At 42.2% G+C, this 25,623-nt stretch overlaps 1 protein-coding gene and 1 long non-coding RNA gene across 4 annotated transcripts in view; one reads left to right on the plus strand and one right to left on the minus strand.

Annotated features, from left to right (window-relative positions):
• The window catches only part of LOC125911634 (uncharacterized), a 20,074-nt gene extending 13,688 nt beyond the window's left edge, over positions 1-6,386 (minus strand). Inside the window, exon 1 of one of the 3 annotated variants that reach the window (XR_007454390.1) lies at positions 6,279-6,386. This is a non-coding gene — a long non-coding RNA (uncharacterized LOC125911634). Of the gene's footprint in view, positions 1-5,759; positions 6,200-6,278 lie in introns of those variants that run through there. The other 2 variants (XR_007454389.1, XR_007454391.1) reach the window with 2 other exon arrangements.
• On the plus strand, positions 4,320-25,402 carry RND3 (Rho family GTPase 3). The gene is made up of 5 exons (XM_049615660.1): positions 4,320-4,770; positions 5,250-5,337; positions 17,341-17,450; positions 20,647-20,781; positions 22,225-25,402. Exons 1-5 carry the CDS (start codon positions 4,621-4,623, stop codon positions 22,474-22,476), a joined length of 735 nt encoding a protein of 244 aa, XP_049471617.1. The 5' UTR covers positions 4,320-4,620; the 3' UTR covers positions 22,477-25,402.
• Positions 25,403-25,623: the final 221 nt, after the last annotated feature.

A 25,623-nucleotide genomic window follows, 5' to 3' on the forward strand; every position in this document is an offset into this window, starting at 1 on the left:
ATTTTCTAAGCAGCCTTATTTTACATCTTGAAGGAGGCAGACGTCATCATCCTCTTGCAAGGATGAAACTGAGGGAAATAATTCAGTCAATATTTGCTCAAGGTCAGACAGTGCATTAGCATAACCTGGACCAAAACCCAAATTTCCTCACTTGTTGTCCAGTGCTCACATCAAGAACACGGAGTTATTGCTTATCATTTGATGCCAACCCTAGATGGCTGTTCTCTGTCAGTTAACCTCCTCTCCAGGCCTGGAACCAACCCTGTTTGTGTCAGATAAAATGTAGTTTCTGTGGGAGGAGTGGCTTCCCCCTAGTAAATAAAGGGTTAACCACAAAGCAAAGAATTCTTTAGCTCAGACCTCTTAGGGCAATTGAATGTTGAATACACATGGTTTATTAACCAATGTATATTGAGGTGTTTGCTATTTTTTCTCTTCTCTTGAGCTTAGGGGGTTAAGTAGAGAAAGTAGAAAGTAATAGGAAGACAAACAGGAAGAATAAGAAAAAGCAGGACATTAAGTAATGTATGATCCCTAGATGGGGTTTCACATCTTCCAAATGATTGTTTTCTTAAGAAAAAGATTTTCAGGGGCGCCTGCGTGGCTCAGTCGGTTGACCGTCCGACTTCGGCTCAGGGCATGATCTCGCAGTTCGTGGGTTCCAGCCCCACATCAGGCTCTGTGCTGACAGCTTGGAGCCTGGAGTCTGCTTCGAATTCTGTCTCCCTCTCTCTCTGCCCCTCCCCCACTCATGTGCGCGCGCGCGCTCTCTCTCTCTCTCTCTCTCTCTGTCAAAAATAAACATTTAAAAAAATTTTTTTTAAAAAAGAAAAAACTTTCATTGCAGTCTAAAATTTTAGTCTTTACTAGGTATCGTTTAGAGCTGAAAAACTCATTGAAGATGAGAAGTTACATCGGAGTTTCACAGTGAAGTGCCAGGTGCAGACCTAAACCTGGAGTCATTCATTCATTCATTCATTCTTTCAAATAATCATGTCATTACCATGCTTCAAGCCCTCCTATATCTGACTACATAATACCTTTAGAATAAAATCCGACTTCTATCATTACATCTCCATTCTTTTTTTTTTAATTTTTTAATGTTTATTTTTTTAGAGTGTGTGCAAGGTAGGGAAGAGCAGAAAGAGATGGAGACACAGTATCCAAAGCAGGCTCCAGGCTCTGAGCTGTCACCACAGCTCATGAACTGAGCTGTGAGATCACGACCTGAACAGAAGTTGGACGCTCAACTGACTGAGCCACCCAGACTCCAAGGCCCAATTGTTTGTTTAGTTCTTGCCTGCTCTCCTCTGCTCTGCTACCTATTTTCTCCCTCCTTCAGGGACCCCAATCCTTCTGGCCCTCCTTCTGTTCCTCATACCCGCCCAACTCTGCCTGTGTGTGACCTGTTCACTCTCTGTTCCCTTGCCTTCCAGTAGACCGTTTCATTGCTGATTTGCTCTCATCATCGAAGACTCAACCTCCTTAGAGAGGCATTGCCAGGCCACTGGGTCTAATCCCTATCTACTATAGTTTAACATGCCGTCCTGTTTTTTCTTCAAAGAGCTTAGCACATGCATTCTTATTTATGTACTTGCTTCCTTATTTATTGTCTGTCTCTGGTTTGGAATGTGTACTCTGTAAGAGCAGCAAACAGGCCTGACTTGTTTACTGTTATTTACAGCTCCTAGAAATGTGCCTGGAATATAGCAGGTGCTTAATAAATATTTGTTGAACTAAATACTAAATGAATTTTTTTAAATATTGAATATCTATTACACACTCAGCACTAGATATCTCAAGAAGTAAAGCAAAGAGTTCTTGCTCTAATGAGATTCAGAGACTGGTAACTTCAGGCAGTTGGTTTTCTACTCTATTACACAGCCATTAAATTTCACTCCGCAACTGGCAGATTCCTGGAGATTCAGGTCACCTGATTTCCAAAAATAGTTATCCACTATGATTTTAGATTATTCACTGGTAAAGTGATTATGCCTCTCATTTTGCCTGGGATAGACCCTGTTTACAGTCTCTGTTCTGACATAATCATTAGTAGTACTCTCTTTTGCTCTCAAAAGTGTCCAGCTTATATGACAAATGACATAGCTATCCTATTCATTGTCAGCCAAAAACTAATACTTCATAATTATTGCTAGTTAGAGTGGTTTAACCACATAGACTACATCAATTCAGTAATGTGGAAGATCAAATCATAGCTCTAGAAAAGGGCAACTTCTTAAGTTAAAAATCTGAGGGAAAAAAAAAGGTGGGGGTGGATCTATTCTCCCAGTTCCAATTAGTGAGTCCACTAATGAGGACAGTATTTCCCAAGATATGTTCAATAATTCTAAGACGTGTAAATAAGAGTTACATGCAAAATGTAAAATAGATTGGAGATTCTTTACTGTGCCAGAAACTATTCTGCAAAATTCGCTTGCATTTCCTCATCATTACTATTAAGATTCCTATTTTACAGACAATGAAATTGAGGCTTAGAGAGGTTGAATAAGGTCACCCAGATACACTTCTTTGTGTCCTCCTGCCCCCAACCACAGTGCCCATTGCTTCTCAAATGAACTAGCAAATAATTTGATAAAAGTTTCCTGTACTGAAGTAGATTTGGGAAAAGCTGGGTTAAACTATGTTAAGTAGGCTACTTTTCCCTAGAACGTTTTAGAGTCTGTAACATGTCAAAGTGCTTGGCGCATCTTCAAGGATTGATATGGGCACAGTGTCTCCACTACTCATTGGGACACAGGACACTTTTTGTGAGGAGCATTAAAGTTCTGCAGAGGAAACTTTGGCCAATGCTGCTTTGGGAACCTGATTAGGGTCAGCTATCCCTTTCTCTGTGGTTTAGCCCAGTATGTATGTAAACACAGACCCACACGCTGGGTCTGAGTCACAGTCTTCCTTTGGGTTAGGGCACCATTTTCTCAGGTCTGAAAGGAAGACAAGACCATCCTTGGACCCATGAGGCTTCATGGTCTTAGCATCCAATACTTATATCCGTGCTTCTAACCCCCTTTCTGTGTGCCTTTTCATTCCCCATACTGAACACTGTGGGTTTTCACCTCACCTTCTCCTTTATAAGCCTAGAAGTCTCCATAGGGGTACCTATGAGATTTTTGGCCAGTGTCCTTACTACAATTTTTTGTGTGGGGGGCGAGGGGAGAGAGAACGTGGGGAAGGGGAAGAGAGAGCGGGAGAGAGAGAATCTTAAGCAGGCTGCACCCCCAGCCCTGAGCCCAATGTGGGGCTCAACCTCATGAGATCATGACCTGAGTGGAAATTAAGAGTCAGAGCGCTTAACCGACTGAGCCACCCAGGTGTCCCTGTCCTTACTAAAATTTAATATTTGAAATCTTTCCATTTGAAGCACAGAAGATGAAGATGAGAAAAGAAGGACCTCTTATAGGGAAAAAAGAACAAATGCAAGGCCATTTTTACTCCTCTTTCAGACTTTTGGGGTGGGTGGGGAGAAGGATGGATGTGAAGAAGAGGTGGGGAGGGAGCTGAAAGTTGTACCTGCATTTTCCAAGTAAGAATATTTGTGTTTTCTGGGTACAGCTGAAGTTGCTTTGATTCTAGGGAGGGGGAGGCTACAGATAGAGGAAATAAAGGCAGGATCAGAACCCCTCCTACCGAATCTCCTCACTGCAAGAGGGGCAAGGGCTGCCTTGTGTGCTTGGGTCCCTAGTGCATTAGGGCTGAGTCTCTAATGGTTTTTGCACTGAGTTATAAGAATCTTCTTTTCTCTGTTTCCACCTCTTCTACCCACACCCCCAGACCTTTGTGCCTTCTCCTGAGTGACTGAAACTGACAGCTTTCAGAAACCAGTGTGTTGCTGTGACCCAGACAAGCCAGTTCCCGCTTCTGAAATAGCCTGGCTTAGCTATTGTTCCATGGCCTATATACGTGATACAAACCATTTCTTTCTTAAAAAAAAAAAAAAAAAAACCACTTAACCCTTCCCAACCCAAGATTTGCCTCTTATGTTTTTAAACTATGTTTTAACTTTGATGAGAAATGTTTTTGCTTTCATCAATGTTCATGAGGCTTATGGAAAGCAGCCCCTACTAAAACGTTTTAAAGAAATCCTACTAAAAATCAATATGCACAGATCCCCATTTCCCATCTCCTTCTGGACTTGTACCCTCCTATCCATCGGCTAAGCAACGCTGGGATCTCCAAGTTGCCATAGACTTAATAGGGAAATAGATCCCGCACGGTCACCCTAGAGGGCGCACTGTTTACATTTTCCGCCTGCAACCAGACGGCGCTTGCTCCCAGGCTCCATAAAAGGGGAGGAGGCGGATCAGTTTCCTTCTCTCATTGAGAAAGAGGATTGGAAGGCCGGGCGTATAAAGCCGCGCAGAGAGCGTGAAACAAAGCAGTCGGATCGGAATTGGACTTGGGAAGCGCGGTGTGGAGTCAGGCATAAAACTTGTTGGAGGGGAGTAACGAGCCTGCTCCTCTAGCCCCTCATCTGCGCTGCGCTTCAGGAGTTCCCACCAGCTTTGCGTTTTATTTTTATATGTTTTTTATATAGAGAGAAATATATATATTTTTTCCTCTTAAGAGACAATTCCTGTTCCAAGAGAAAATAAGGCAAGATCAATGAAGGAGAGAAGAGCCAGCCAGAAATTATCTAGTAAATCTATCATGGATCCTAATCAGAACGTGAAATGCAAGATAGTAGTGGTGGGAGACAGTCAGTGTGGGAAAACTGCGCTGCTGCATGTCTTCGCCAAAGACTGCTTCCCTGAGGTGAGTGTGGCCGGCGGAGGCTTGGAGGAGGGGGTCGGCCCTCGGGAATCCCCCAGTCTTGAGTTGGGCTTCTCCTTGCTTTTCCTCCGTCACCCGATTTTCTTTTTTTAAGCAGTCTTTCTTACAACTTTCCCCCTGGTTAGACTGCCCGGAAAGGGAAAGTGAGCTGGAAGCGTGTAGGGGACGCATCTTCACATTCTATTAGCTTCTGAAACTTGTTCAGTCATGTGTGCGGAACCCTGGGTTGGGAGGTTTGGATCCTCAGGTCTTGGAGAGCAGGGTGGTGCGGGTGGTGAGTCAGGGGTTTCGGAAGGGGTCTGCGTGGTTAGTGTGTGATCTGGTGTGTGCGACATTATATATGTTTTTTTTTTTTAATTGGGGAGTGAGGAAGCGATTTTCGGAGGGTGTTCTGTGGGTGTCGTACATTTTAGATAATCTCTTTGCCCTCTTCCCTTCCTCTGTCCATTTTGTTTGTCCAGAATTACGTCCCTACAGTGTTTGAGAATTACACGGCCAGTTTTGAAATCGACACACAAAGAATAGAATTGAGCCTGTGGGACACTTCGGGTAAGAGAGTCATCGGACCGCGTGGCCCTCGGGGCGGGTTTCCAGCAGCTCCAGGGCGCGCGGCGGGTCTCGCGACCCCGCGCGTGGCTCACTCCCAAGCACACAACCGCGCACCACCAGCGCCCTCGGCGCCCCTGGGTTAACTTTGCCTCTTCCGTGGGATTCCCGCAGTCCCTGCTCGGTGAAAATTTTGTCCCTTCTGGGTGGGGGTGGGGGGCGACAATGGGTAGGGAGGAATGGCAGGGAGGGGAGAGAAGGGCGCTGTGTGCCCGCTGGGTGACCCCGCCGTGGGAACTGCTTGTAGCCAGGTGGCCGGGGAGCGGCTGGGCCCAGGGTGGGGGTGGGGGTGTTATGCCGGAGTCGCCTGTGGGCGGCCAAGGTGGCCGGGTACTGGGGAGATGCGTGCGGCGCCTCAGAACTACCTGGCTCGCGACGGGCGCCCCTCCGGGATCTAACCTGATGGTTGTCGGAGAGGCTGGGAGCGCAGCGGTAGTAGTGGGAGGTGGGAGAAAATCCCTGAAGCGACGCAGTTACGTGTGTATTCAGCGCTTGGAGGAATTGTAACGTGAGCGCAAGCAACCGCGGCGCTCGTGACGCCTACTGCCAGGAATGCGCTGGTGGCGCGGGCAGCACCGGGCCCAGCGGTCGCCTGCCCTTGTCTCCCGCTGCCGGCCACCCGCGTAGCCTCGGCGCGAATCTGTAGGTCCGACACCCCCGCTAGCCTCCAGTGATCACGCCGCCGCACGCACCCCCCACCCCCGGCCCTCGCCCGTCCCTCCTGACCCCCGTTGCATCACCCTCTGCCAGCCTGTAAGGCCGCGGGCAGCACAATTCGCCTTTGACCTTCCTGTCTAGTTGAATTATTGGCGTCGTGGTAAATTATTTTCAAGGGTCTGGGGTTCAAGGGCGGGTTATCGCCTCCTACGCGCCCACCCACCTACCTGGCGCGCGGTGGTAGAGAGGGCCCGGTACCCCGCGGTGGGGAGGCTCCCAGCGCGTGGCTATTAGGGGTTTGGGCTGGGTCAAGCTTGGTGAGGGCGGGAGGCTCGACCTGGAATCACCGGCTGGCACCGGTTCCCGCCCACCCCCAGCAGTGCTGGGCGGGGGTGAGAGGGAGGAGTAGCGTTTCCCAGAAGGGTGACACCTCTGGAGGAGGAGGAGCCACCGGGAAGGCCGTTGACGGTCCCCGCGCTTAGTTCTGGGAGCTTGGGGAGTTGGGCTGCTGCGGGCAAACCGAGCCAAATCCCGGGTGAAACTAGCTTGGAGGAGCGCACAAGTGCCAACACGCAAGCGTTGCCGTCAGGCAGGGAGGCCCCAGAGGTGGGCCTGAGCCCAGCTGGGAGTGGCCTCGTGGAGGTGCTTCTGGACTGTGCGAGCTTCACGCAGCCCTCGGTTTTAACCTCTGGAGGCCCCGAGGGACTCAGGGGATTAAAGAACACGAGGAAGATACCAGACTGACAGGGTCGCCAGAGGCAGTCCGTGCACAAAGGCAAAGGAGAAGTCTCGCACGAGCGCCTCTCACGGCCGGTGCCAGATGCTCCTAGTGTTTCAGTGAGAAGCACTGATTCTGTTACCCCCTGGAGAGGCAGGCTCTTCCTCAAGCTTGGCCAAGGAGAGCAGAACCAGAACCTCACCCTGTACTGTATCGGGGTGTGCACACGGTCTCACAACTATGGGGAAGGTGTTGATAGAATTGCAGTGTTTTCTTATTTCAATAGCTCCTATTACCAGAATTGTTACATAGCCTAGTATTTAATGGGCTCTGATTCCCAGACATCATGATATTTGTTATACCTAGAGTGCAGTACCGCTGGTATGGTACCGGTAATTAGCATCGGTACTTACCCTCCTCCAGTCTCTTTGGACCTAATGCATGATAAGAATTCTTTAGTCTTGGGGTCTGTAAATCTGATCTCGTCTTTGATAAAAACCTGTGTTTAGATCTTAGCTACTGGTTACCAGGGCTTTCTGTGTGCAAATCTCTACCTCCCTGAGCCTCATTTCATCATCTGAAAAGATACAGAGCTAGACAATGTGCAGGGTCTCTCCCAGCTGTATACTTCTTGGCCTTAGTATGCCAGACAGGCAAGTCTTTTTGTTTCCCAGAACGTTGGTTGCCTTCAGCTCTTAGTCTCAATGGATCTGGCACCCGTTGCTGGGGTTTTCACCACCTACAAAGCAAGCCAGGTTCTGAACAGAGCCACTGCTTCCTAGTGGAGTTAGGAAGGAGATTCGTTTGGGTAGGGAGGAGGCATGGCTGGGCCTACAGGAATGCGGGTTATGCCTCCCCTGTGTCATGCTCCATGAGTCACAGGACCACCAATGGAGATTTTAGATTAGGCGACCAAAGAGCTAAAGTGACTTTTTTTTTTTTTTTTTTTTTTTTTTTTTAGGGAAGAAAAGGCACATTGTTTTTTCAAATGCTAGAAAACAAACAAAATGTGGTCAGTTTATAGTTGAGGCTATGCTTCACATGTGCAGATAAATAACACTTCAGATATCCTCAAATATTTAATCCAAACTCAATAGTTTGTACACCCTATGATGATGCTACACATGTAGCACGCCTTGCACACAGTAGTCACCCAGGAAAATCTGTTAAATGAACAAATGAATAATTGTATGCATAGTTTCCAAGGAGATAAGATTCCCTGACGTTCATTACCACTGAATTACCTGTGCGCAAAGAATGGCAACTTTATAAACACTGCCTTTCATCAGATTAAAGATAATCACCTGAAATGAAGTCTGTAATAAAATAATCACTTTTATTTTTATTTAACGTAACAAAAACTATGCATGTTTAACTCAAACATAAAGGTTTGAAAAAAACCGTGATTAAGAAAACATCACACTGCAGAATTAGCCAGTAATGAAATCTTAGTTGAAATTTAGATTTATACAAATGGAAAAAAAAGGGACAAGGGTATTATTTAGAATCCTATTATGTCGATTGAAGTGAAATGTTAACTAAGCATAGCCACCAAGTACTGGTTAAATTCTACGAAATAGATTATTTTCACCTAAAATGGTTTATCATTCACGAGCGAAAGGCATCTAACAAGAGCCACTTCATCAGCGGCTCATCATATCAAATTCCGAACATTTTTCTACTTCATCTCAAGGTTTTTGTGACAAATTTCCAAACAGGATTATTTTTTGACAAATACTTGACGTTTTCTTTGCCCACTAGGACATTTGTTTAGTTCAGGTTGTGAAAATAATTGCATATGCCTGATGCATTCTGATACATTTATTTTTTCCAACTGCTATCAATCAGTTTAACTCTGGAGAGAACATTCAAGCCCAAGACTCTAAAGTCCTAAATGCCAGATTTTTCCCCCCTTCTGGAACTTTGTGAAAGTTAAAGATTAATAGGAAAAATGAGGTATACCTAACTTCTGTTACGTAGAAAGCAGTTCTCTTTGCTGACTTCTGTACTTGGACAGCTTCTCATAAGGGGTCTCCTTCCCCCACCCAGCAGTCATGGAATTATGCATAGGCAAAAGTGCCAATTTGGGTAGAGGAAAGAACATCAAATGGAATTAGAATATGTGGGACCTCTTTGCACCAAGAGAAGAGAATTCTTTCCCACTTTCTGAGGCACAGTAACTTGACAGTTCTTTCCATTCCCTCACCACCTCTCTCTCTGTCTCTTTCTGTCCCTCTCCCTCCCTCCATCCCTTCCTTCTTTCTTCCTTTCCTTACCTACCATGAATAGGCTTTCTGTTAAGCCTTAGAGATGCAGTATTATTATACAGTCTTGCTCCTAAGAGTCATAGAACCCTGGTAGGGCAGGGAGTGGGGAAAAGGAAGCTCTCCCTGCCTAGTGTAGCTAATATTCAACCTATGTTGAGCTAATTTTGTCAGGTTCTTGAACTCAAGTCCACTGTTCCACCTGGTTGCAGTGTATTTCCCTTGTCAGGCATCACTAGTGCTGATACATCGTTTGGATCCTCCTCAGGTAGGAAACACTTTCCCCCTCCCACCCTCAGTGCACACCCCAATTAGAGCAACCACAAATGGCAATTTGCCAGCTGCTTGAAGTTATTCCCCCCCCCCCCCCCCGCCTCCCTCCGGCCAGGAAACAAAACCTTTTAAATAATGCCACCATAAATTCTCTAAAAGGGGGGATTTTTAAAGGTAGTCTTTGGATGCCGGTCCATCCTTAATTGATTTTAATGAGAAAAATTCCCTTTTCATTGATAAGATGAGTATTTGTGTTAATAGTTGCAGAAATGCTCTGAATGATTCTCAAATTCACTCATTGAGTTTCTGCAAAACACTCGGTAATGGTTTCAACATTTTGAAGTGGTAAGTGAGACCAAAGTAGTTCTAATATCTTGAATGTGAATGTTCTAATATCAGAATGTGCCACATTTGCCAAACACGGAGGCAGTTTGTAGCATGAAGCCAAATGCCTCCTAATAATGGAAACTCAGCCATTTGAGGATCACCATATCTTTTCCTAAGTGATTTGATTGCAGTGTAATTTCAGCACACGCAATTTAGGGAGTAATAATCGTTCATGCCAGCTTTTAACCAATGCACGTTAATGTCCACTTTATTTAAGGCATATTATTACTTATAAATTCAGCTGCTAAAATTCCTCTACAATAACTGTGCCATTGCCTCATGAACACTGTTTTGAATCTTGTCATGATGCAAGCTGCTTTTAGTCCATGAGTGCTAAAGTTAGCACTTCCTGTATTAGTTTTTAGCAGAGTAACAGAAAATATAGTTTTCTTTAATTTTTAGACTTATAGGACAAAGGAAGAAGGAGAAATCTTAATTACTCCTGGCCTGACTTTGAGGACATACTCCTCTACAAACACAAGTCAATGCATATTGTATTTGTACCTTATACATCACATTTGAAAAATGGTCTTTGTGGCAAGCACTGTACTGAAATACTGCTTTACAGAGAAAGAAGTGTTGCAGCAATGTTCGGGATTAGTATGTATTTAGTTCAGAAAAGCAGCTTCAAAATAAATAGTTCATTTGTCCCTTTTCTTGTGATTTGACATGTAAATTAACATAGCAAGAGAAGACTTACAGAAATGATTATAAAACCAGTAAATGCTTTTTAGGGTATTCTGTGTGCAGGAATTCTGGTAGAGGCTGTGGGAGCAAGGGAGGGTATATTGCAAAGCAGTTCCTGCCCGCAAGGTAGTAATGGCCTCCTCCTTGGTACTGCAGTCCTTGTTTATAGGAGGGTGAATCTAAAGGTTTGAAAGCTAGATTCACCTCCCAGCAAAAAGATCCAAAGAGTAATTGAGGGCCAAGGGGCCAGCCCAAGCCCCCTGACTCATTCTCACTCATTCTCACTGAAGCCCACCACAATTCCATCCTTATCTCTAGAAGTTGACTCAATTCTTAAGAAGTCTTTAACATCCCTCCCACTTGGAAACATGCCTACACTTAAGGGCTATCAGTGAAAACAAGATTCTGAAAGTTGAAGAATTCTCACTTAACTTGACCTTGTGAGAGAAAGGGAGAGAGAGAATTTACAAAGAAGCCAAAGAAGCACGAGGACTTGTGATGTGAATATCAAGGGACAAATTGCAGAAAACCAGTTAGATCATAAGGTGGTAATGATCCCTACTAGCTTAGTGTTTCAAAACCAGGCTCAATGCAGTTTTCACACTGAAACTCTGTAAGAGATGTGGATTAAGGCAAAACAGAGAGCTCTGAATTTGTACGGTGATTTCCAATAAGCAATATATAAAACTACATTTGGAGATTTGTCCACCATGTATTTTTAAAAAAAGGATATAAATTCTCTTTCTAAGTCCTTATCTATCTCTAGACCTATTTTTAAATCTCATTTAGTCTGGTGTGTTCCCCCCCCCCCGCCCCCCAATCTTGTTTCTTGCTACGTTGCACATTTCGGTGAGATATCCAGTTTGGTTATTCTGATGCCACCTGAAATAGCCAGATATTTCCTCATTAATCCAGTTCCTGCATGTAGATATGACACCAAGGACCAGTAGTTTCTCCAATTAGCTCATTGGAGAGCTGGTGGCTATGCCTGCTGAACTGGTAGTACCTTAGCCATTTTCTGATGCCCTTTATATTTTTATTTGTTTTTTAAAAATGTTTATTCATTGAAAGAGAGAGCATGCATGCACAGGCATGAGCAGGGGAGGGGCAGAGATAGAGAGGAAAAGAGAGAATCCCAAGCAGGCTCTGCGCTGTCAGCACAGAAACCAACATGGGGCTTGATCTCACTAACTGTGAGATCATGACCCAAGCCTAAATCAAGAGTCTGACACTTAACAGACTGAGCCACCCAGGTGCCCCAGGTGCCCCTGATGCCCTTTAAACATCTTCTCAGTTACTATATATTGGCAACTTTACTCAGAGACACCCATGACAAAACAGAAATTTCATTGACATGGATGGAGGGTAAGCTGCCTCAGAAGTTTTAGCAGGTGTTGTATACATTGGTTTTGAAAAATGAGCCTGATGACATAGCATGTGGCAAGGTGGACTTGCTCATGGGCCTCTCCTCCAAGGAATCACACACTTACGTATAATATAAAACACAAAATCTTCAATCTGTTACAGAATGATAATGTAATTTTTAAAATGCCTGTCTACCCTTATCCCTCAAGTTCTGTGACCTCCCATGGTTCTACTTTACATAAAGTATTTTCATTCTTCTATTTTTTAAGTATCTCAATAAGATTAGGAGTTTAAAGTTTAAGCTAAAGCTTTATGTAAAGCTCAAAAATAGCAATCATTTCTACTTCTTTGACCTCTTCTCTAACTATGTAACTGCATTGTCCCCAGAAATTGAGAACATAGATTGCATTTTTGTAGCAACACAGAAATGCCCTCACATTTTCATAAAATCTGTTCATAATTCCTGTTAATCTGAACCTATAAAGAAATAAAGGAAATAGCCTCTCTGGGAATGTTTGCTGCATTTTTACAGGCATGGCGCTTATCCTTCAGACTCCTTGGGAAAATGAATTCAACAGAGTCTTGTACTGAGCCAGACACGAAAGTTCTGCCCAGACTTGATTCACATTCTTGAGATTATTGCTGACTTGAAGCTTTCACTCTGAGTAGAGACGGCATGAGGAAATGGAATCTGGTAATAATTGGGCAGATCATAGAGGCTCGCATGGTAGCTGCTTTCTGGTACAGATGTTCTCTTGCTAGTCACTAAAACTACCAAAAGTTAATATGTTTTCTCTGCCAAAATTATACAACATTCCAAATTTTACTGTTCTTGGTAGGGATTTCTTTTTTGGGGAAGGGGAAGCTTTTCAACTTCAGGTTCAAGGAAAAGAGTATTTCAATTATGAAATATTCAACTAGAAGGGTTTGCAGTTCTCAAGCTCCTGTAAAGCCTCAGCATTTGAACTGGTTTTGCAAAAGGTTCCATAAAGCCTCCCTTTTGGGCATGAATCTTCTGACATATACATTTAAGTATGTGCATATATGGTGTGTTCTATCTTTGTGCAAGGATGACTTAAGCAAGCAGGTATGTGTCTGCAGAATTAGTTTCTGGGTGAGGCATTTGGTGACTATTCTTGGGCTGGAAGTATTGCTGTCACCCAGAATTAATGATCCTGAAGACAAAGATGGTTAGACCTGAAGTTTCAAAAACGTTTTTGGAACTTTGCTGATGTTTGCCAAACTTGAACTCAAGAGAACCCCAAACGTGCACTTATTCCAGTTTACCCAGAGCAAAGCCCTCTGACTATATGTGGTGGGGGGTGGGGGGGCTGGGGGGGGAAGTGGGCACATTTTACACATGTGGCATGGTTGTTTCTTTACAATATAGAGTTTCCTGGAGTTTTCCTTTTGGTGTTCTGATAGGTGATTAGAAAGGACTTTGGAATGGTGCTGTGTGCTTAAGAGTTTCATGTAGTGTAAGAGACATGCAGCATGTGGAAATTCCCATATACGTGGAGACCATTTCACATGCTGAGAACGAGTTGACAAGCAAAGCTTAGACTAACTGAATTAGGCCTGGGAACATTCCTGGATACTGGAGCACCTACCATATGAACCTCAGTACCTACCATGTAGGGTGGGTCTAGTTCAGTACTTGACTACATAATGATTGGCGCTCTTCTGTGTGCCATGTTCAGTTCTACGCTTACCCTGGAAGCTTTTCACGTGCATCTTTTAAATCTATAGACTTTGTTTGTTTGTTTGTTTTTGTTTTGTTTTGTTTTTTGCTGTTTTTTTTTTTTGTTTTGTTTTTTGTTTTTTTTGCCGTTTGGCTAGCAGAATGTTTTAAGACTTTTCTGGAGGGATATAGGAGTATGAGGCAGATACTGTCCATTTCATCGGCTTGCTTTCTGCTCCTCACTTTCCTGTCACTTCTGCCTTTCCATGTTGCTTGTCACTTCACAGGGGCATTCCTGGAATTCCTCTTCATTTCTCCTTGGCTGGAGAGTTATCCCCGGATGCCAGTGATTACACCCTGACTCTCCAGCTTTGCTTTTCTCACTTCCTTTGTGTAGTAGGATGGGCTTTATAGATAGGGAAGAATTCAAAGTGCTTAAACACAGAGTGAACACTGTCAAATCACACAGGATTTTTTTTTTTTTTTTAACTGAAGGTCCTGCTTCGCTGATGAATTGCTAGATTTTTCCCGGTAGAACAATTCTCTTATAATCCTGTGTTGTCTTTTGTCTTTTTTTTTTTTTTTCTTTACTACAAAACAATAGAGACAGGTTTTTCTATCCAAAAAAAGTTCTAACCTTACCCTAGCAAAAATTTAATGAAGAAATGGACTTTCTATTTTTAATGCCAAATCACTCTTGTAGTTCGTGGTTGGACAAATTACACCTCTAAGTACTAAATGTGAGGATCAGTTTTATTACCACCTTTGGACACTTGTTGATCTAAAAGTACCGTTCATTAGCAAAAGTAGTAAGACAGGATCAAAGTGTCGTTCCTAATTGGGTCTTGTTAAAGCTCTTTAAAATCACCCTTCTATTTCATCCAGCAAGGAGCTTTACTTCCCATGAAAACCTTTACACACAAATGTATTTTCATTCAAAATACTAAACCAAATAAAAACAAAAGAGGAAACAAACCTCCATAAGAATTTGGTTTCAGTTGCACACTGTTTCATTTTCAGGCCTGGCCACTGTCTATATTTTGCAGATATATGGGCATACCCACTGAGCACAGAAGGCAGCTCACTTGAAAGTAGTGAGCAAGACTGGGGCTCCTGGGTGGCTCAGTCGGTTGAGCGTCCGAGCTCAGCTCAGGTCATGATCTCACAGTCCGTGAGTTGGAGCCCCGCGGCAGGCTCTGTGCTCACAGCTCAGAGCCTGGAGCCTGCTTTGGATTCTGTGTCTCCCTCTCTCTCTGCCCTTACCCTGCTCATGCTCTGTCTCTCTGTCTCAGAAATAAATAAAAACATTAAAAAAAAAAAAAAAAGAAAGAAAGAAAGTAGTGAGCAAGAATCTCTAGCCTTGACTGAGGGCTGAAGACAAAGCCAGATCCTCCTTGTGTCCATAAAAATGGGTGGGGGAGGCGAACCCAGGACACAACCGGAGGAAGGAGTATTCTCTGCGGTCACCTGGTGACCTAAATGCTGAAATCATTCCTCTGGAATTTACTGGTAGTCCCGATGTTACTCTATTTTAGCACCTTTGTAATTCTCCGGTTGTCTTTCCTAAAGTTTGTATTTGGGAAAGATGGTCTTTGGGTCTTCCCATTGTTAACACAGAGAACTCTTAGTACAGGGAGATCAGTATACTCTCTGTTACATAGAATACTCTCATCCAGACATAGGTCATGTTCTGAAGGCACCTGGATATGCCTTTCATCCAATTCCAGTTGGCCTGATTGAGGCTGGAAAGTAGCCACAGTGAGATAGTTGTCTTTTGTAATGTGAGTGATTTCCAAGAAAGATCTCTGAGGCCCTGTTAGGGTCCTGGCCATCAGAATTGTCAGACAGCTATACTCTATGAATCTGGGGTCATGTCATATCTTACTAACTTGGAAGAGCAGAGGAAGTCTTTGTGTATGTGTCTGGTATTTGTATACCACTCTGTAATCTGGAATTTTCTGACTGTGCACTTTGAAAAAGATTTCCTAACTTTATTTACAGAAGAAGCTGAGTCAAAGTCTAACTTTGAACACAGAAATGAGAGAGGTTGAGATTGAACTTCACAAAACAAATACAGAAATAACCATTATACCTAGAAACAGTGATAAGCCATCTCATTTCTGATGCCTCTCAAAAATGTTTAAATTAGTGAGTTGTTTGTGAATTATTCTCTTGACATTAAATTTCTTCTAGTGGCTGCAAAAGCAGTCACAACTCATTTTCAGAGACAGTGCCGTTCCAGTATGCCTTAATATCCAGTATGCCTTTAAAAGGACTTGATATTTTTTAACTCTAAACCCTTTAAGCTTTTGAAAAATGCCTTTCAGTTGTCAGTCTCTGTAACACCAGAGTCCTGATTCCAGATGTGTGTAGGGAGCTACTGCAGCTTGTGAAAAATTCTGGTTTAGATTTCTTCTTGGTTCCTAGAACGTTCCCTACTTGGTTGCTTGTAGACACAGCTGTCCTGGAGTTGTCACTGTCCATCCCGAAAGCAGCTGTTGAAAAGGCCACAGAGTTCCTGGGGTTGCATAGTGAATGCCAGATGCACCCTAACCACAGTAACTTCTAGGTCTCAAGAGCAGCCTCCTGAAGAATGTTGTTTTGATAGAATTGTAAAAGATTATTTTAAAAGCTTCTTTATAGTCTTTCTCTCCTCCTGACTTTGACTACCGAGGTTTTGATTTATCAGGGGACAATATGTCATGTTTTTCTGCTAGAAACGGAGAGTGATGTCAAAATGAAATTGGGTTTCAAAAAAACTTTGGTAGCTTAGATTTTCTTCTTCTCCTCTGGAGTCAAATACCTATATATGTAAAATGATTTTTCATGCTATGCTTGTAAAATGGTAGTATACTGAAAATGATTTTAAAAAATAAATAACATTGGCAAGCTGTATTTAATTTTATAGTCACACCATTGTACAATAATTGACTTCATGTAATTGCTCATCCTTTGGGATTCTAAAAGAAATAGAAATTCTTCTAAACAATGAGACATTTCTGTGGTTAAATTAATTGGCTGGCAACTTGAATCTTTTGGGTGCCCTGGATTTAACTCAGGCTGAGACCCCTGCATCATGCCTCAGTGTCACTCTCAGAGATGGAACTGTGTAGAAAAGTGACATGGCCAATATGGCATTTGTTACATTCTTCGGTTGTAACAGAAAGAGAGTCCACATAGGGTTTGGGGATAAGTTCAAGTAAGCAAGCGCACAAATCAGTGGCTCATCCAAACGTGTAACTGAGATAGGGTGACTCTGTGTTTACTGCAGTTCTCTTTTCGGAGCTGGCCCTTCCCTCCCTCCCCCACTCATCCCATCCGATTACCAGAGAGATCTTGAGGTCTTGGCTCTTTCCCAAGAAGTAGCTCCATTTACGGTGCTTGCTACCACTCAGCTTGTAATAGCAACAATACAACCATAACCATAGTTGAGACTGATCAGTCCCTTACTAAATCCCAGTCATTGCCTGGGTTCATTTAATCCCAGGTGTAGGTATTGTTGTCATCTTCATTTTAGGATGAAGAATCAGAGACACAGAGCCCTAAATGTGCCTTGCCCCCCTCCTTCAGTGATGGAGGTAGATTTGCACCCCAGGCCACCTGACTCCTCATGCTTCTACTCTACACTTCACCCAGGTGCCTTCGGGGACCCTGCACCATACAGATTTCAGCCTAAAGTCCTTGCTCCTCCCCTTGAATTTAAGACAGATGCCAGTGAGGCCTCCTTATCTTCTGGTAGAAATGAATATACTACCACTGGGATGTTGCTTGTTTGCATTCTTCTCTAAGAATTTGAGAAGGTGGGAATAGAGGCATGTGATATTCAGGGGGTTTAACTCAAAAGGGTAGAGTTAGTAGATGACAAATAAATAGGATTTTTATCTGAAAATGTGTGTTTCTTTGTTTCTTCTCAGGTTCTCCTTACTATGACAACGTTCGGCCTCTCTCTTACCCAGATTCAGATGCCGTGCTGATTTGCTTTGACATCAGTAGACCAGAGACTCTGGACAGTGTGCTAAAAAAGGCAAGTGCTGGAGACAATGGCACAGTTCGGTGCTGGCCCATCTGTAAAACAGAGACGGGGGTTGGCTGGGGGAGCTCAAACACTCCAGTTAATACTTTGCTGTATATTTTGTAATTAAAATGCTGTAAACAACACTCTCATACTACAGCAGCGTTTCTACACACATATGTCAAAGTTTTGACCATGAACCTGCTTAAAATTTTCTTTCATTTTTAGAAAGTACATGCCCTTTAAAGAGCTTCTGTCTTTACCCTTTGGGCGAAAATGGTGCAGCCAAAAATATTAATATTCGATTACTCTCAAGCATGTGTTTCTTTTTCCATCCTTCATTTCTCCTATAGATTGTGCCTTAGTTTACAGGTTTACATTTGACCTCAGTTCATATATTGAAATAAATGTAATAATAGCTGTTTTGGGAAAGAAGCTGTGCTTTGGTTATGATGTTATTTATTAGAAATAGTACTGTTAAAGGAGGAGTGGAGGTGTGTTTTCAGACATTAGATAAGGTGAAGAGTGATCAGATAGATATCAGAGAGTGATAAAAACAGTAGTTTTAAACGTGCTATAAAGAACACATTTGGTTTCTGGAGGTTCATAGGTTCTGTAGGTGGAGAAGGGACCTGAGCAAGCTCGGGCTGGAACCAGGGGGAGGTCAGGAGGAAGGGAGCCTGTTGTAGGATGGATTGTAAGTCCTAGGGAGGCCAATGGGGGAGAGGAGTGTTTCTGGGCTGCCACCAACCTAGGACTAAGCCCCTGGCTGGTCACAGAAGGCGTACGCTTGTCCATGGATGAGCGTGTATTTGCCACTCTCTGTTTTCTCAGTCCTGGCCTGAGTGCTGTGAGGTTTCAGAGTCAGAGCCTTCTGTAGATCACCTGCCTCTTCTCCATGCACTAAGGCTACGACAAAGGCCGTGGTTGAGAGCAAGGTAATGTGTTTGTATTTTGTGTGTTTTTATTAGTTTACATTCCCTTATTATGTTTGACTGCTCATCTTGGATGTCATTATGAAATGAGGATTTGAAGGTGATTTATTCCCCCCCTCACCTCGGTCTCTTTACCAAACATGACAAACACAGTTAGTTAGCTCAATGAAATAAGAATTTCTTGAAAGATCAAAGGCTCTTTTTACTCCTTTCAATTTTGAGTAATGTGTTATCTAACACAAATAATGCTAATGTTTGTCAGATTCAGGCAGAAATGCACCTTTCCTATCTTCAGTGCTTGTAAACAATTGCTAGACATGCAGAAGGAAACCAAAGTCATTACACCGCTGAAGAGCAACATAACGACATGTCTACTGCTTGTCTGTAGATCAAAGAGATTGCTTATTTACTGGAGGTTTTACTTGATGTAGTATCAGGTTGTGCATAATTTATGATCAAAAGCCTTGCTCTTATTTTATTTTGCTTTTGTCTTCTAAGATCTAATGAATAGTGACTTTGGCCTTAGAGATATTAATGAATGTGTTTTACATTTGTGTGAAGTTTAAGGCTCGTGATAACCCGTGCAGTGGTTTGTCTTGATTAATTGAGTCTTTAAGTCCTCGAATATCAAAGAGTTTAGAGTGTCATAAAGCAGGATAGATCTTTTTTTCTTTTTCAATTCATCTTGCAGTTCGAACTCCAGTGTCATCTAGCAAATGGTAGATGCTTCTAAATAACTCTGGAAGGAAGGGAGGAGAGAAGGAGGGATTTGGTAGAAAAATTAGGCTCTTGTGGAAAGCATGTTTGTACCTTTTTGTCTGCCCAAAGTACACCTCTAGATCTGGAGATGTCCCCTTTAGTGGTCTTTTAAATGACTCTGGCAGGATGTCCCTCTTATCTAGTATTATATACATGACTTTGTCAACCCTGCTCTTGGGTGGATTCCACAGCTATGTCTTTCTTTCTTTCTTTCTTTCTTTCTTTCTTTCTTTCTTTCTTTCTTTTTAATGTTTATTTATTTGTGTTTGTGTGTGAAAGAGAGAGAGAGAGAGAGGGAGACAGGGCGTGCGTGGAGGAGGAGCAGAGAGAGAGGGAGACACAGAATCTGAAGCAGGCTCCAGGCTCTGAGCTGTCAGCACAGACCCCGACTCAGGCCTCAAACCCATGAACCGTGAGATAGTGACCTAAGCCGAAGTCGGATGCTTAACCGACTGAGCCACCCAGGCACCCCCACAGCTATGTCTTAATCATCTTTGTAACGACCACAGTACTTAGTAGATCACTTAATGTGTACTTGTGTGTGTGGGCTGGGAGAGCCAGCCTGGTTCCTGATCTTGGCTTTCCATTCCCCCATCCCCAGGAGCCAGAGCTCTCCTGGGAACACTCTGAATCCCTGTCTCCCATCATGATGGTCATCTGAAGCTTGAGGAAATGAAACCACACAAAGTCAGCTGTTCACTCTTTAAGAGGACAACTGGAATTCCCTCCTAGGCATTTCTGGAGGCTCTAATAAGTCTTGTCAGGTCACGAAAACAGCTAGCCAAATTGGACTAAATTGAAATATTAAACAACTTATGCAATTTAAAACTAACTCAAGGGCATATCAGCTATAGGACCAGAGGCCTTCCCGATAGCCTAGAGATGGGCCTTTGTAAACTTCATGATCTGTGTTGATTCAGTCACTCGAATGGAAGTTCCTTAAAGGCAGGCCATTCTGTTTATTAACACTGTCTCCAGTCCCTGAAATCTCACTGGAAATGTTGGCACATGGTGGCTGTTCAGCCTTTCTTGGTGGGATTTGTGAATGCATACCTGTGCTTGTGTTGGCTCTGCCTTGTTCTCAACCTTCCAGGCTGGGAAGTACCAGCTCAACATATCTGAGGATACAGTCATGTGTTAGAATATATAATTATTCCTAAGGCACTTTTATCCTTCAGAGATACCCCAATAATTAAGAAATTATTGGAGCTACCTTCTGACATCACCCAACAAGTTTCTTGCTTAGGGATAGGTAGTGAGTCACAGAGAGGGAGAAGAGATAATAACATACATAAGTGTTCCTTAATGAATCCACTTTAAAAAGTAGTAAAACTTAATAATCTACTCGAAAGATACAGGCAAGTTTGCTTCTTCATCTGAAGTGACATTTTCTTTCAAATGTTCTTTTTGAGTCTCCATTTCCGACGTCCGCCAGTGGAGGAATTGTTTGCTGATATATAGATGCCGGCACTATGCTAATTTTTCATCTTACTTCTCTCTTCCCACACCCTCAGTGGAAAGGTGAAATCCAGGAGTTTTGCCCCAACACCAAAATGCTGCTGGTTGGCTGCAAATCTGACCTTCGGACAGATGTTAGTACATTAGTAGAGCTCTCGAATCACAGACAGACACCAGTGTCATATGATCAGGTATGTATGTTGTCAGTGTATAAATGTGGATTTCAAAAAGGATGACGAAAGTGGAACATCACTCATTATAAATAAAGGAAAAAGTAGCTGCTTTTCTAAAGGCTCCACCAGTAGTCAGCTCCAGGTTAAAAACCCTTGAGTAAGGTGCGTTCTGAGTCCCATGTGTCCGGATGGACCATCTGAAAACACAGAGGAAAGAGCTGGCGTTCTTTGTCCTCGTGCCTCCTACAGCGAGCATCTAAGCCCCTCATGACAGCTGATAGCTCAGACTGTGAAGACCGCAAAGTGATCTGGGGCAGGGTTCAGCTGAGATTTTGATGGTACCTTGATGCTGGACCCTCTCAAAAAGCGTTCCAATATTTGTTTAGTAGTTTACTTTATGAGGATTAGATAAGGATATGTGTGTGCATCAATAAGATGAGTTTGGAAAACATCTTTTAAAATGAGAAATGCTCTGTCATTCAGTAGGGTAATCACATGATATTTGGTTACTGAGTATATAAACAGTGGATCATATTCTACCCTTTGTATACCTCTGCAGCTCTTCCTGGGTTTAAAGTTAGATGGATCTAAGAGAAAATGTGGTCAAATCAGTAATACTCTGTGAGAGAGGTCATCTTACTTTACACTCAGCAGAACAATAAAATACTTAAGAAGGACATTGCCAGTAAAGTAGAACACTGCATAAAACTGTCTTTTAGAGATTCATCATTTCTGTGGGCATCTCCCCCAAGTATCTAGAAAGAATTTGTTTCAGAACTTCATTCTCTGAAAACTTAACAACCAGATTCTAAAGAGAGTTCATGTTGAAATAGCTAGAATTTTCCTTAGTGTTCATCATTTTAAATACCGTAGTCATGTTTGTCTTACACGTGCAATTAATAAAAATCTAGTTACTTAAAGAAGTCATTTTGATGCACACATGCTTATTACTGTGTTCCCTGGTTGTCTGTCCGGTCCATGTTTAGAAATTCTGTATTTTGTGTTTCCCAAAGTTATAGGTCTCATAACAGTGTTATTCATTTCCTCAGTTTATTTTGGCCCTGAGACATAATCACATACATTTCAAATTTGATTCTAAATTCCACCCCTTACCCTTGTTTTTTATGCAGCCTATTGACTAGTTTTGAGCACCATTTAGACTCAAGAAAAATCAGGCTTTCACACCTCTGGGAAGTCAAGCACTGTCTACTGAGTGATGATAACTGAACATTTTAAGACCGAGTCTTGACTGCAAATATTTATGAAATAATACGTTATAATTTATTACAAAAGAATGCATTTTAAAAACTGGAGGGGTTTTTTTTGCAGCAACACTTGGAAAACACAGCTCACATATTTGAAATGTTTTGCAATGCATTATTATTCTGTGGTATTAGGAAGACACTTTATAACTTTCCCAAGGACTTATTGCTGATTGCAATCCATTCTTTTGCTTCTCAGGGGGCAAATATGGCCAAACAGATTGGAGCAGCCACTTACATTGAATGCTCAGCTTTACAGTCAGAAAATAGTGTCAGAGACATTTTTCACGTTGCCACCTTGGCATGTGTAAACAAGACAAATAAAAACGTTAAGCGGAACAAATCACAGAGGGCCACAAAGCGGATCTCACACATGCCCAGCAGACCAGAACTCTCTGCAGTTGCTACGGACTTACGAAAAGACAAAGCGAAGAGTTGCACTGTGATGTGAATCTCTGTCTCTTTAATGAGGACAAGGAAGTCTAGTGTAAAAAACACAAACAACAAAACAGAAAGGTGAAGTCTGAATGAAGCGCACAGCCAAAGTCACGTATTCTGGAGGCTTAGGAGGTGTTTGGAAAGATGCTCATCTTTTTGGAATCCTGTCCTTAGGTTCGGCATGTAGAACAGGCAGTTCAGTGAATACGTTGAAGAGTGTTGAAGTGTGACTTGAAAAATATGCCAAAAAAGAGAGATTCAAATGGGCTAGAAGTAGATAAAGAGGAACGAGAGGACCTCCAAGAAGAAGAATCACGTTCTGAATGGTGCTTGCGTTTTTGTTTTCTTTGTTACAATCTCTTCATGGATCTCTACTTTGATTTAATTTTTAAATGTTTTAATCTCCTTTACAAAAAGTATATATTAATATACCGTCCTCACTGGGGAACTGGCACTGTGACCTTAGCGTTTAGTTTTCTAGAGGATGTGATCTAATTTCCTCCTAGCTCATCATTAAAATGGAAATTGTATCAGGACCCATGGGATATCCAGAGGAAAAGTTTGTAAGGCTTTGAAATCTTGCCTTCCTGAAGATAGCTGAGCGAGATGGTTCTAAAGAAAGGCTTTTGGAGTCTGGCAAGATATGCAGACCAGCACTACAAAGATCAAATAGAGCAAATAGAAAAAAGGTGTCCGTTTTTATGCAGTCTGATGGTTCTGTTCATCATTGTGATTGTCATTGAAAAGTGGTAAATTGCTCAATGTAATATTTTTGTGCGCTGTTTAGAAAAGAGGGTGTGTGATTTCTTTTGCCATCATTGATGAAAGTGCAAAGTCAAATGAGAGGTGTCTTGGTTTGACGTCATAAAATGATCCAAGGGGGGAAAATATCTAAAATGTAGGTACTCTTTTCCCCTGAAGAGATAATGAAGGAATAGTAGCAGAAAGCACAGTTTGTGAGTAAAGCTGTCTGGAATTAAGTTACCAAAAGTACAAAGCAAAAGGCCTATTATTTTGGGATGAAGCTCCAAAGTTGACAGCATCTGATATCTCTTGGTTTATTTCACTTTCTTTAAAAGAACATCTCTAAGAGAAGGACCTTCTTACCTAAGCTTTAGAGAATCCTTAGAAGAAAAGTGTGATGTCAGTCCTGACACTACACTAGGGCAATTCCATAGAGCGATTGCTTACCCAGATTCCTCACGTAACCAGATTCAGCCAAGGCCGGTGTTCAATACTTGATTGCTGTTGTTCCGTAAAATAATCAGCATTGAAAATAGTTTACAGATATTTTTTGACCAGTTCCTTTTAGAACTTCTTTCAGAGGAGAAACCAGATCTGACCTGTTTATTGTTGGCGCTTGTTGAAAACGAGCTTTCTTTCCAGTGATAAAGCTTCATTTTTGAAGTGTTGAAGCTGTGCTCCCATTAAATTGTAGCAGAAGAGGAGATTAAGGTAATTACAACATTCAGTCCTTTGTCTTACAAGCACTTTGTTTTGTCTCTGCAAGAAAATACCATTCCAGTCATTTCCCACGAAATACAGACGTTTTACCAACATAATATGCTTTGATTGATGCAGCGTTATGCTTTGGGCAGTATTACAAAATAGCTGGCAAGTGCTTTCTGTATTTAAATATTGTAAAAAGAAAATAAGTTATAACTGTTATAAAGCAGAACTTGCGTTGCATTTTTTTAAATGTTGAAGTCACTTTGTATGTTTGTTTGGTCAATGTTTCCGCAGTATTTATTAAAACATACTTTTGTTTTTCTTTCAAATAAAAAAGTAACCATGTCTTTGTCTAAATATGATTTGTCCTTTATTATCTACTTCCTGGTTTAGCTGTTTGGTTTTGTTCTTTAATGGAGATGATGAGAGCATCCAGCCTCACGTTTTCTAAACTAGTAAGCTTTGGAAGTTTTTGATTCTTCCTGGTGGTGGAAGTTTCTTGGGCAAAAGCTAAATCTGCGTAGGTAAGAGGTTTTTCATAACAATTTCAAATCACAAGAAGAAAATGGAGTATTACCAGACTAAGTGGTTCGATCATAGAAAAAGAGCTACGATACTGCATAAGATTAAAAAACATGGAAAAAAATTGTAAATGATAAAAGATATGGAACTCTTTAGTAATAAGACAGTGTGAGGTAGTCTCAGGTCACACGTTTAATTCTGCTTATGAGCTGTGTTTGCTTTCTTGCCCTTTGTCCCCCAACCCATCCCTCACTTCCAGCCTCAGTCCCTAACCCAGCCATCCACCTTGGATTGCATGTTTTTGTTCAGAGGTCAGTAGGGTAGATGACCCAGGACCTAGCTATTAACAACAATTACAGGGAAGGGGGGGAAAGAGGACAAGAAAAACTACCCTTGTTGATGGCAGCATCTCTAAATAACACAGGGAGACAATATGAGCTTCTCCAGGGGCTTGAAAGATGTAAGCATGGAATAGCATGGAACCAAGAGTGGCCTGGGTCCCCATAAATCTAGTTGGTTCAAAGTCTTTAGCTAAAACTCTCTATATAAACATCCAAAGATATTCCATGTAGGACTTCAAAACTCAGCTTTCTGTACAGCTGAGTCACTTCATATGAAAACTGCATCCTTGTGGCTTTTTAAAAAATGGCTTTAGCAATCTTTGGGGTATAGTTCCTTGGAAATAATTCTCAGAAGCACCAACCAAGGGGAAAACCAGAGGGGCTGGCATGAATGAATGAATGAAAGAGGATTGACATAATAGGATGGCCTTAGAAAAAAGATTTAAAAAGAATTACCAAAAATGTAACTCATTCTTGGCAGTAAGCAGTAAAGGAAATAAAAGTACTTTCCTAATCCTTGGTGTTGAGTAACTTCTAGGCTTAATATCTAAATCAGGCTTGTGAGAAACTTGTTTCTCAACATCGACTGGCACAGAAAAAAAAAAGAAAGGAAGAAAGAAAGAAAAAGAAAAAAACAGCTAAGGTTCTGCTGACCTTGGCAGTATTTTATAGATTGTACAGTAATATTTCCCTCTAGTGAATTGTTCTTTTCCAGCGGCTTTAATTTGTTAAACCAAAAAGAAAAAAACTTTGTCTTCAGCCCTGGGCATGTATGCCTTCCTTTTCTCCTCTGACTTCTTGCTTCAGCAAACATTTATTCTAAGCATTCTGTGAACATTCCTTTCTAT

This window comes from Panthera uncia (assembly GCF_023721935.1).
Source record: "Panthera uncia isolate 11264 chromosome C1 unlocalized genomic scaffold, Puncia_PCG_1.0 HiC_scaffold_3, whole genome shotgun sequence".
In the NCBI taxonomy this organism is placed as follows: Eukaryota; Metazoa; Chordata; class Mammalia; order Carnivora; family Felidae; genus Panthera; species Panthera uncia.